This window comes from Scyliorhinus torazame, chromosome 16 (genome assembly GCF_047496885.1).
Source record: "Scyliorhinus torazame isolate Kashiwa2021f chromosome 16, sScyTor2.1, whole genome shotgun sequence".
Classification (NCBI taxonomy): Eukaryota; Metazoa; Chordata; class Chondrichthyes; order Carcharhiniformes; family Scyliorhinidae; genus Scyliorhinus; species Scyliorhinus torazame.
In genome coordinates, this window is record NC_092722.1 from 129,887,978 (window position 1) to 129,901,068 (window position 13,091).

General features: G+C 49.5%; 1 protein-coding gene across 1 annotated transcript; it reads right to left on the bottom strand.

Moving 5' to 3' along the window:
• Window positions 1-506: 506 nt before the first annotated feature.
• LOC140393067 (solute carrier family 35 member G1-like) lies at window positions 507-8,809 on the bottom strand. Its single transcript, XM_072479052.1, has one exon. It carries the CDS (start codon window positions 7,090-7,092, stop codon window positions 6,316-6,318), a length of 777 nt encoding a protein of 258 aa, XP_072335153.1. The 5' UTR covers window positions 7,093-8,809; the 3' UTR covers window positions 507-6,315.
• Between the last annotated feature and the right edge of the window lie 4,282 nt (window positions 8,810-13,091).

A 13,091-nucleotide genomic window follows, 5' to 3' on the forward strand; every position in this document is an offset into this window, starting at 1 on the left:
TCTCACGTTCCACGTGATCAGCTGCACTGGGGGGCTACCTGCCCCCTTCCCGTGTCGACTAGCCTTCACCCTCTCTAGGCCAGTCCCACGTCCCGGTTCCGCGCTCCCACCCGTTCCCCAGGTGGCGCATTCCAGCCCCGACCACCCTTTCTTTAACCAGTTCCTCTTTGATTTCTGCAGCAGCAACCCAGTTATCCTCCCCACCCCCGCTAGATCCCAATCTAGCGTGATTGCTCCCCCCATATTACTTCCGAAAGTCAACTGACTTCAACTGACCCCGGCTTCTCCTGCTCACTCCTTGACCCCCCCCGTGTGGGGAACTACCATCTACCTTGCGCCTATCTTCCCGCCATCACCTTTCTGGCGCGGGAACAAGGACAGTAGGCCCCGTATTCTCTAAAGTTGTCCCGCCCCTGGTGGCGCAGCTCCCTCTACCGCCCCACTCCCTCATCCCCATCCTCACCCCCCGCCTATGTCTCTTCTTTCCCCCCACCGGCGTCCACATTTCTTGGTGTCCCCCCCCTTCCCAATTTACATCCCTATATACATCAACAGTGTCATTTCCCCTCTAAGATCAGTCCCTCAGTTCCGATCCAGTTTCTCGTTTTTAATAAAGGTCCATGTTTCTTCCGCCGTTTCGAAGTAGTGATGTCTCTCCTGGTACGTGACCCATAGTCGCGCCGGCTGCAGCATCCCGAACTTCACCTTCTTCTTGTGTAGCACCTCCTTGGCTCGATTAAAACTCGCCCTCCTTCTCGCCACCTCCGCACTCCAATCCTGGTACACCCGTACCACCGCATTCTCCCATCTACTACTTCGTACCTTTTTGGCCCATCTCAGAACCACTTCTCTATCATTGAAGCGATGAAATCGCACGATTGTCGCCCTAGGTGGTTCTCCCGCCTTTGGTCTCCTCGCAGGGACCCGATGAGCCCCTTCCACTTCCAAGGGGCCCGAAGGGGCCTCAGCTCCCATCAGCGAGCTTAGCATCGTGCTCACGTAAGCCCCGCAGTCCGCTCCTTCCACTCCCTCGGGGAGACCCAGGATCCGAAGGTTCTTTCTTCGTGCTCTATTTTCTAGGGCCTCAATCCTTTCAATGCACTTTTTGTGGAGCGCCTCGTGCGTCTGCGTTTTGACCGCCAGGCCCAGGATCTAGTCTTCATTATCCGTCACCTTCTGCTCCACCACGTGGAGCTCCGTCTCCTGGGTCCTTTGTGCCTCCTTAAGCCCCTCAATTGCCTGTAGCATCGGGGTCAGCACCTCCTTCTTAAATAGCTCCACACACCGTCTTAAAAATTCGTCTTGGTCGGGCCCCCATGTCGCCTGGGCTTTCTCCGCCGCCATCTTGCTCCTTTTTTCCTCCTGTCCCTATCCTCGAGGATTCTTCGCGATGTAGCCGCCGCCGCCGATATTTTTCTCTTTCGTTGGGGGGGGACGACGACTCCCTGTTAACTCACCCCACACCGGGTTTAGTCTTGAAAAAATTCCCCGTTGGGGCTCTTAAAAGAGCCCGAAGGTCCGTTTGAGCTGGAGCCGCCGAAACGTGCGACTTAGCTGGGCATCGCCGCAACCGGAAGTGGGGGGGGGAAATCCACATTTCATAGCAAAACAAGTTGCAAAAGCCATCAAGGAGTGAAACAACAACAAAAGATAATTGCTTCTGTCATAATTAACTTATAAAAGGGAGAAAAATTTGAGAGAAGAGAATGGGCTCACTTCTTAGAGCAACTTACCAAGTATTGCTTAGCTGCAGTGATAAAGAGTTCAAAAATAGGTCCAGGAGCAATATCCTTGCAAAACAATTAGTTTCTAAATAGAATAGAATAGAATCACTACAGTGCAGAAGGCGGCCATTCGGCCCATCGAGTCTGCACCGACCCTCTCAAAGAACATCTTACCTAGGCCCATGACCCACCCTATGCCTGAAAGTCAATAACCCTACCTAACCTTTTGAACACGAAGCGGCAATTTAGCATGGTCAATCCACCTAACCTGCACATCTTTGGAATGTCCGCAGACATGGAGAGAACATACATGTGGACAACTCCACATAGACAGTGACCCAAGGCAGGAGTTGAACCCAGGTCCCTGGCACTGTGAGGCAGCAATGCTTACCAAATACTTGTGCCTTTTAAAAAGCAAATATTTCTTTTGTGCATGTTGACTCAATATCAATCACAAAATCTTTTGCAGTACAGAAAGAAGCCATTCGGCCCATCATCCCTGCACTGGCTTGCTGAAAGAGCATTTTACCCAGTCCCACACCTTTGCCTTATCCCCAAAACCTTGGAGATTACTTTTCAGATAGAAATCTAATTCCCTTTTGAATACCGCTATCGAATATGCATCCTCCATCCCCTCAGCAAGTTTGTTCCAAACTCCAAACAACTCTGGGTGAAAAGGACTTTTGTTCACATTACTTTTGCTCCTTTTTGCCAATTATTTTGAATGTGTGCTCTCTCGTTCTTGATGGTCTCTCGAGAGGGAACAGTTTCTCACTATTTACTCTGCCTTTGCCTCTCAGGATCTTGACTACCTCTATCAAGTCTCCTCTCAGTCTTCTTTTATCCAAGGAAAACTGTCCTAACCTCTCCAAACTATTCTCATACAGTTGGTTATTTCTGGAATCCTTCCTGTGAATCACCTCTGCATTCTCTCCAATCCTTCATATCCTTCCTTGAGCATGATTCTCAGAACTATATGCAGTACTCCAGATGAGGCTGAACTGTCTGAAACAAAGTTCAATTGGACCTCCTTATTCTTGTACTCAATGTCCTTTTACAAACGGGAAGTCACCTTGTTTAGGCTCGGGCAGGAAAAGACAAAGTGGGAGAATGGAGGGTGCTTCCATCAACAACCTCCTTTCAACATTAGGCACCCTTCCTGCCCCCATAATGTCTTGGCCCTGCTGATTCTCAGTCGCAACCCCCTCTGCACACCTTCTCAGGCCTCCCCATCTCCCTCTGCCACCTCCTCAGGTCTCCTCAGCCACCCACCTGCTGAGACGTTGCACTTACCTGGTTCGGTTCTCCCAGGACTCGTTCTGTGGACCGTTTGCAGTCCCAGTGCTGTCAACTACAGCTTCCGGCACAGCTGGGATTAGGGACCTGCTGAACAATCAGATTGGCCAGCAGCTTGGAGGCGGAACTTCCTGCTGATTAAGGACAGAAGTCCCATCGCCAGTCAACAAATATTCGCTGGAACATTAAATGATTGCAGGCAGCCAATATCCACCCCGATACGTTCACCACTGACTCTCCAGTTGGCAAGAGAAATCCTGGAATCCTAATATTCCCGGCCATAGAAACAGGAGGAGGTGAAGTTTCCACTGCATCAGCTACTGGCACAAATGGAGAACACAGAAATAGAGAATCTAAGCAATTGCATTCTGTGATTTTCCCATAAAGTAAGTTGATGGATGCAGAATCTTTACCCATTACTAGGTTAAATTCAATTGTCTAATGACTTATGAGGAAATAGTAGGCAATATATTTGCTGTGCCTGTTGGAAGCTGTATGACTAAATAGAAGATTCTCAGTGCTTAACCAAAAATAAATCCCTGACTAACATTCAGCATTTGATGAAATTGAGTCTCTAAAGGCCGCTATGGATAGCACATATTGCTTGACTTGTTTCAAAAGTTTACAGCAAGGCATTTTTGCCCCCACCACCATAACTCCCCATATGCATTCATGGGTGCTTCAAAACCTGATATGCAACTGCATATTGTAATTTTAAAGGGACTTCAGTTGCAACTTTTAAATGAACCAACCAAGATCAATGCTGTGTTGCCAGAGAGTCAATAATAGAAAGGCAACTATATTGGTAGCCCCTCAGACAGAGGCAATGCCCCTCATTATTAACCACAAAATCTAATCAAGCGGAAATAAACTCATAATTTAAATCGCAGGACTGTCTGTGTCAATAGACAATATTCCAGAGTGTCCGCCAAGTCCCCATGTTCCTTCTCGAAGGACACCAGTGTGCAGATCAGACATGAGAGCTAGACAAGAGCACAAAACATGCATTTATATGGTGTATTTAACAGAAATATGAAGGCGTTTCATATGAGCATTATCAGACAGAACCTGACACCAAACCACGCAATGAGTTATTAGAGCACGTGACCAAAAGTTTGAGAAACAGACAGATTTTAAAGAATGGCTTAAAAAGTGCAGATATATGTAGAGAGGCAGAAAGGTTTTGGAAGGAAGTTCAGTCCTTAGGGCTCGATAACTGACAACAAGGCTGCCAAAGGTGGAGCGATGAAAACTGGGGATGCACAAGAGGCATAAATTGGAGGAGGGTAATGTTTGAAGCCACCTGAAATAAGCTTTGCAGAAATGTCATGGGAAAGGCAACCTGGCAAGCAGGAAACAGTAAAAACTGGTGGTTAAACAACAGCAGTGAAAAGATCAATGGTATATCGGGCATGAATGGAGAAACGGAACATAAAATAAAGATCAAAGAAACAAAATAAAAAGGGAAGGGGGAAGAAATCTTTTCTCAGAGGGTCATGAGTCGTTGGAACTCTTCTCCAGAGAGTGGTGGAGGTAGTGTCAATAAATATTTTTAAGGCAGAGGTAGTTATATTCTTGAATAATAAGCAAGTCAAAGATTATTGGGAGCAGTTGCGAATGTGGACTAGAGGCCACAACCAGATCAGCCATCATCTCATTGAACAATAAAGCAGGCTAGAGGGGCCAAATGGCTACTCTTACTCCTAATTCATATGTTCATATGTTTGTAAGCTGCAAAATTGATTTGGAGAAATTCTCTTGTGGAATTCAAGATTACCGATGGCTTTTTTCAAAAAACCTATTGCAGAAATTCATTCATAAAACCTGCAAAGACAGTCAAAAAGTATACTCATCAAAATCCACCGCAAACTAACCACTGATATTTAACCCAGAAACTGTATCAATGAAAGGTTAAATGGCTTGATATTTGATAGCACGAATACGAACTTTGGTAATTACAGAATCCTAGAATCTGGCTCCTTAAATTCATCACACATCTGCTAAACATGGGATCTATTTTCTTCTTTATCCTATAAATGAATACATTTATAGCAGACTGTGTCAGAAGAAACAGAGACACCAACGCCTGGAAAGGCTATCATCGCAACTACTTAGCAAAGTCATACCAATTTCCCCTCACTGCTATTTTAACAGAGGAATTAATGGATTAACAGTTCCATTGAAGATAGTGGAGCGTAATTTGGTATAACATGTTAAACATCTGTACGATAACATCACTTCCAGATATTACTAGCTCTCATTGGCAGGATTGATTCAAATTGTGGTGTCGGGGAGAAAATGGAACAAAGCAACTACATACTCAGCAGTGGTGTCTACAGTTTGGAATGTGCTGCAGAATACATGTCGTTCAGCACCTTTAACCATTAGTTTTTTTTAATCTGTAAATTTATGTTGGTGGATAACAGTTGGACGTGTGCAGAATGGCACTACTGTGGAAACAAAATTAACCTAGTTCCTTTAAAGCTGCAATCATATTTCCTCCTCTCACTTACGCAATACTAGCATTTTGTTTTAAAAACATCTACTTTTATGAAACATTTCAAAGGCCAAGTAATTCTGTCTGTTTTACAGAACATCACGTCTATTATTCAAGAACTCCATCAGAATACGAAGAAAGAAAGCACTTGCATTTACAGCGTTTTTCATGACCTCAGGACATCCCAAAAAAGCTTCAGAACCAGTTATAAACTTTTGAATCGTCATTGGCAGCAACCCATTTACAGTTAGTTCTCAGAAACAGCAATGTGATAAATTAACAGATAATCTGTTGTCATCGAGGGATAAACATTGACTGCAATAACTAGAAACCTTGCCTGCTCTCCTTTTGAGAAGTGCCGTGGGATCTTTTACAGCCACATCAAGAGGGATGACAGGGCCGCGCTTTATCATCTCATCCACAAGGAGGCACCTCCAACAAGCAGCATGCCTGAGGCTGTACTGCAATGTCAGTCTGCATTATGCACTCAAATCTCTGGAAGGATGCATCATCCCATGACCCTCTGACTCAGAGGTGGCATTGCTACCAGAGCCAGGACCAACATCCAGATAGGTCTAGGACAGTCAAGGACATGTATAACAAATTACAAAATATTACATTTTGATTCTTTAAAAATTATTTTTCAAGATCCACAATTTAAATAATTGCCCTTATTACTACATCGTCCTGAGAAAATCTTAGTTAAGGGTATGAATACTCAGGGTATTCAGAAAGCAGATGGGTAGCCATCCCTTTGCTTTTTAACTAGTTTTTTTAAGCATTCCCCAGCAACTACATTCAAATTTCAGTTGTGTTTCTAGGCTTCCCAATGGTTTCCTTGGTCTTACTGGTAGTGCTATACCATTTCCGAATAGCAACTCCAGTGGTGCTAATTGTCACGCAAAATGCTCCTCCCAAACTCCACCAGGTAGGGATATAATTGAGGAACAAATACTGCAATAGAAAGGCCAACAGCACTTCTGTGGTCTTCATAAGAGCCACGGGCCCAGCTTTCTCAATCTGCAAAGCTTTTGTGAGAAAGATCTGACTTAGCATTCCGAAAACACCGATCAGAATTAGAAACACTCGATCCATCCCACAGTTGGGCAGGCGCCACTCCTGAATGATTGAGACCGCAATAGCAGACATAATCATTCCAGTCATCGAGTAGTACCAAATGGAAATGAGATAACTGACAGACTTGCCCATTTTCCGGATCACAATTAGAGTCAGTGCTGCACATATTGCACCTGCGAAAGCAGCGAGGGTGCCCCTGACACGACCCATGTAGTCAAATTCAGATCCAGAATCGACAGAGCCAAAGATAAACCGCGGTCTGGCAATAAGGACTACCCCAGTTAAAGTAAACAGAGTGAAGATGGGATCCCACCAATTGCATTTTTCCTTCAGAAAAATCCATGCAAATATACTAACGAAGACCGGGTTACTAATCAGAATAACAGTGGCATCGGCCATAGGCATCTGTTGAATTGCATAGAAGATCAGCATCATGGCAGAAGCACCAAGGATCCCTCGCATGCAAACCAAACCTCTTTGGCCTTTTGGTCCCAGCATGTCAAGTCTGCAAAACAATGACAAATTTTTAAATAAATGTTTAAATCTAGTGCAGGTGTTTCCCTTATCTGCAACACTTTGTTTAACATTTGATTTCTTGATTTAGTTAGAAATTAATGGTAAATATTTGTATCACTTTACTTACGTGCACGGATTTCTTTTCTATTCTTTTTTAAATTATTCCTGCCAACTATCGGAACGAATAAAGAGTTAGGTTTGAATGTCTCTCAGAACTAATAGCCGACTTCCGGGTGCGGCTACGCAGAGCTAGGTCGCATATTCGGTAGATCCCGCTTGGAACGGACTTTTGGGCTCTTTACAGGGCCCCCCACGGCATTGATTTGACATTTTCCGGTGTGGGAAGAAGGCTGCAACATTCCCCCGACAGTGTCCCCCAGGAATGGTATGTCTCTTGGTTACCAGACCCGGCAGAAACAGTAAAAGATTTGGCTGCAACTGCAAGATAAACAGGGCCTCTTCCAGCATGCAGGCGGGGGAAGGGCAAGCTTAAAGCTGCAAGCTGACCTGAGGGCCTTTATTTCTAGCAGCAGAGGGAACTGTGAAAAGATCTCACCAAGGCCTCTGAAGAAGAGGGGATGAGGCTTCCGGTGGCAGCCATAGAGTAGTATGTCACGCATTCGGCAGCTCCCGTCTGGAACGGACTCTCAGACCTTATTCAGGAGTTTCCACAGACAGTTTGGGGCAGATTGGTGAAGCGAACACTGCCAAAAGGATTCCCTCTCGAGACTTCCGGTTGCGGCTATGCGGAGCTAAGTCGCATATTCGGCGGCTCCCGCAAAAACGGACTTTTGGGCTCTTTTCAGGGCCCCCCAAGGGCACTCGACGTTTCCCAGTGTGGGAAGGAATTAATAATAGCTCCCCATCAGTATATGGCTTCAACTAGGAGCGTGGCGACAAAAAAGGTGGTGGTGGACCAGAAGGGAGGGAAGAAGGACAAAATGGCGGCGGGTGGAGACCAGTCAGCGTGGAGGCAGTGGGCGGAGGAGCAACAGGAGGGTATCCAGCGCTGCCTCAGAGAGATTAAAACGGACCTGCTAGAGCCGATGAAGGCTTCTATTGATAAGCTGCTGGAGACACAGACGGCCCAGGGCGTGGCGATCCGAGAGGCTCGGCAAAAGATCTCTGACAATGAGGACGAGATCTTAGGCCTGGCGGTAAAGGAGGAAGCGCATGAGGCACTCCACAAGAAATGGCAGGAGCGGTTCGAGGAGATGGAGAATCGGTCGAGGCCGAAGAATCTGCGGATTCTGGGCCTCCCGGAGGGGCCAGACGTGGGGGCCTATGTGGTCACCATGTTGAACTCGCTGATGGGAGCGGGGTCCTTCCAGGGGCCCATAGATTGTTGGCGAGGAGGCCCAAGGCTAACGCGCCTCCGCGGGCGGTGCTGGTGCGGTTCCATCGGTTCGTCGGTCGGGAGTGTGTGCTCAGGTGTGCCAAGGAGAGGAGCAGCAGGTGGGAGAATGCGGAGGTTTGGATATATCAGGACTGGAGTGAGGAGGTGGCGAAGAGGAGGGCCTGGTACAATCGAGCGAAGGCGGTGCTACACAGGAAGGGGGTGAAGTTTGGCATGTTGCAGCCGGCGCGACTGTGGAATGCCCTACCTGCTACAGTAGTGAACTCGCCAACATTGAGGGCATTTAAAAGTTTATTGGATAAACATATGGATGATAATGGCATAGTGTAGGTTAGATGGCTTTTGTTTCGGTGCAACATCGTGGGCCGAAGGGCCTGTACTGCGCTGTATTGTTCTATGTTCTATGTTCTATCTTCTATGTGGGTTACCTAGAAGGACTGGCACCATTATTTTGAGTCTCCGGAGGAGGCGTCGGCCTTTGTTCAGGCCGAGAAGCTGGACACAGACTGAGGGTCGGGATAGGCGATTGGGGACTGCGGTGGATATGTTATGCCTATTTTTGGTTCAGAGGGGGGGGGGGGGGTCCTTTGCATTGCTTTGGGTTTCTTTCTCTGTTTTTCTCTTTCGGGTTGGGGAGGGTGGATGGGGCGGGTTGGGCACTGTTTTGGTTGGTGGCGGGGCCTGGTAGGTGGAGAGTGCAGGCTTTTTTTCCATGGCGAAGACTGCCGGGGGGGGGTGGGGAAGCGAGGATTGTTTCCCGCGCTTAGAACGGAGGGGGGAGGGGGAGAGCCTGTGGATGGGGAGCGGGAGAGGAGGGTGTGCCGTACAATGGGAGGAGTCGAAGGGGAGGCGGGAGTGGCCAGGGTCAGCAGGAGTCAGCTGACTTGGGAAGTGCAATGGGGGGAGTAAACCAGCTAGGATGGGTCCTAGCCGGGTGGGGGGGGGGGATGGAGTTGCTGCTAAGGTCAAGGAGGAGCTGGAACGAGTGGGGGGGGGGGGGGGGGGGGGGGGGGGGTCGAGACGCGGGTATGCCGCTGTGGAGAACAGGCCGGGTGTGGGGTGCGGGCGCGTGGCTGGCCGAGGAGGGGTCATGGCTAGTCGCCGGGGGAGGGGGGGGGGGGGGGGAAGAGAGATGATCCGGATGATAATCTGGAACGCAAGAGGACTGAATGGACCGGTTAAGCGGGCCCGTGTGTTCGCACCTGAAGGGGCTCAAGCGGATGTGGTTATGCTCCAGGAGACACACCTGAAGGTGGCAGACCAGGTAAGACTGAGGAAAGGATGGGTAGGTCAGGTGTTTCACTCGGGGCTAGATGCCAAAAATTGAGGGGTGGCGAACTTAGTGGGAAAGAAGGTGTCATTTGAGGCGTTGAGCATTGTGGCAGATAATGGCGGTAGGTACATAATGGTAAGTGGTAAGTTGCAGGGAGAGAGGGTGGTACTGGTCAATGTGAATGCTCCGAACTGGGACGATGCGGGTTTTATGCGGCGTATGTTGGCATCGAATCCCAGACTTGGAAGTGGGGGGCCTTATAATGGGGGGAGACTTTAACACAAGTGTTGGATCCGGCACTGGATCGCTCCAGATCTAGGACGGGTAGGAAGCCGGCGGCGGCTAGAGTGTTGAGGGGATTTATGGACCAAATGGGAGGGGTGGACCCTTGGAGATTTGCAAGGCCGGGGGCTAGAGAATGTTCATTCTTCTCAGATGTCCATAAGCTTATTCTCGAATCGACTTTTTCATTTTGAGTAGGGCGCTGATAGCGAGAGTAGAGGATACCGAGTATTTGGCAATAGCCATTTCGGACCAAGCCCCGCATTGGGTGGACTTGGAGATGGTGGAGGAGAGGGACCAGCGCCCGCTGTGGCGCTTGGAGGTGGGGCTGTTGGCGGACGAGGAGGTGAGTGAGCGGGTCCGAGGAAGTATAGAGAGGTACTTGGAGACCAACGACAACGGGGAGGTCCGAGTGGGGATGGTACGGGAGGCACTGAAGGCGGTGGTGAGGGGAGAGCTGATCTCCATTAGGGCCCACAAGGCGCGGAGGGAGAAGGAGAGGCTGGTGGGGGAGATGGTGAGGGTAGACAGGAGGTATGCGGAAGAGCCTGCGGAAGGATTGTTGAGGAAGAGGCGCAGCCTCCAGGCCGAATTCGACCTGGTGACCACCAGGAAGGCGGAGGTGCAGTGGAGGAAGGCCCAGGGGGCGATTTGCGAGTATGGGGAAAAGGCAAACCGGATGCTGGCGCATCAGCTTCGGAACGCAGCTAGGGAGATGTTATAACCTGCCTACTGACGATTGGCTGGGGACTAATGATTATCCCACAATCCTATGGGAGTATGAACTTCCCCAATGAGGGGGGCGGAGAAACTCCTACAATAAATAAGCTGGCCAGTCCAGGAACCAGGAGGAAGGAGAAGGTAGCAAGGGAAGTTACTGCTATGTATATGTTGTTATAGTAAATAAACTTTATTATTTTGTATGCTTAAAACTCGTGCTGGATTCTTCGGGGCCCTTACAAAACTGGCGACGAAGGTAAAAGTGAATAGCTGTCTACACTGCTGAAGCCACCTCCCTGGATTTTTGTTGGATACAGGTTGGAAGTTGTTTTCTATTACACCATGCCTCTGTACGGACGTTTGGATGTTTTTGATGCTGCGCTGGAAAGCTGGAACCAGTACACGCAACGGATGCGTTACTATTTCCGGGCAAACAATATCACTGAAAACGAGCGCCAGGTGGTCATATTGCTCACCGCCTGCGGACCGCATACGTTTGGGGTGATTAGGAGCCTTACGTACCCAGCTGCGCCGGACACCAAAACGTTTGACGAACTTGTGAATATAGTGGGGCAACACTTTAACCCAACCCCGTCCACGATAGTCCAGCGTTACCGGTTTAATACCGCTGAGAGGACCCCTGGAGAATCCCTTGCCGATTTTTTATCCAGGCTACGCGGGATTGCGGAATACTGTGACTATGGTGAGACCTTGTCAGAAATGTTACGCGACCGTTTGGTTTGCGGTATTAACAATGCAGCCACCCAGAGAAAGTTGTTAGCGGAGCCAACATTGACTTTTCAACAGGCAATACAAATAGTCTTGTCCCGAGAGAGCGCAGAGCGAGGAGTACAGGAGCTACAGGGAATGGAAGTACATGCCTTGGGGCGAAACCCTTTCCGCCCAAAAACGTCCCCCCGCACTCCTGCGGTACCTTGGGCGAGGCAACGACCAGACCGACGCCAGTGGCCATCGGACATTCCTCCCCGAAGGGAGCCTTCTCCAGAGCCAATGGATGAGGAGCCATGTCCGTGTCAGACTTGTAGGCGCCGACCCCGTCGCGGACGGCGGTCCTGGGGACGCCAGAGGCGCCGTCGTTCCGACCGAAACTGGGACCAGCCCAGGGGCCGTAACTGGGACCAGCCCAGAGGCCGTACCTTCCATGTGGATGAACCTGCGGCGACCACTCCTGAGGACGTGGAGACGGAGGACGACTGCCTGCAGCTGCATTGTGTGGCAGCTCCCCGTGTGACCCCCATTAAGGTGACAGTACGGGTCAATGGCCACCCGCTGGAGATGGAGTTGGATACTGGCGCAGCGGTCTCCGTGATCGCCCAGAGGACATTCGACCGCATCAAGCAGGGTATACAGACCCTTACACTAACTGACTCACAGGCCAGGTTGGCCACCTACACGGGGGAACCACTGGACATTGCAGGAACTACAATGACCCCTGTTGTCTATGGACGCCAGGAGGGGCGTTTCCCACTTATCGTAGTGCGTGGCCATGGGCCCAGCCTGTTGGGTCGGGACTGGTTGCGCCATTTGCGGTTGCAATGGCAGCACATCCTCCAAACAGTTTCTGGAGGGTTGACTGAGGTGCTAGGACGATACCCAGAGGTATTCCAGCCTGGTCTGGGGAAAATAAAAGGGGCCGTAGCCCGTATCCAAGTTGAACCAGGAGCCACACCGCGCTATTTCCGGGCGCGCCCAGTGCCTTACGCTTTGCTCGAGAAGGTAGAAGGGGAGCTCACTCGTTTGGAGAGTTTGGGTATTATCAGGCCTGTCCGTTTTGCTGACTGGGCAGCACCAATTGTGCCAGTAATGAAGCCAGATGCCACAGTTCGCTTGTGTGGCGACTATAAACTTACAGTGAATACAGTTTCCCGACTCGACCGATACCCAATGCCTCGCATAGAGGATCTCTACGCGAAACTTGCAGGCGGACTCTCATTCACAAAATTAGATATGAGTCACGCCTACCTGCAGTTGGAGCTGGACCCTGCCTCCCGACTATATGTAACAATTAACACACACCGGGGCCTGTATGAATATACACGGTTGCCCTTTGGAGTATCCTCTGCCTGCGCAATTTTTCAACGTGTTATGGAGGGCATTTTGAGAGGTTTACCACGTGTGGCTGTCTACCTAGATGACGTGTTGATTACAGGGACGTCGGAGCAAGAGCATTTGGAAAATCTGGAGGCTGTTCTTAAACGCCTTTCGGAGGCTGGAGTCCGTTTACGTCACAAAGTGCGTATTTCAGGCAAAAGAAGTAGTCTACCTAGGTTATCGGGTGGACCGCGAGGGTCTGCACCCCGTCGCAGAGAAGGTGCGTGCAATTCAACA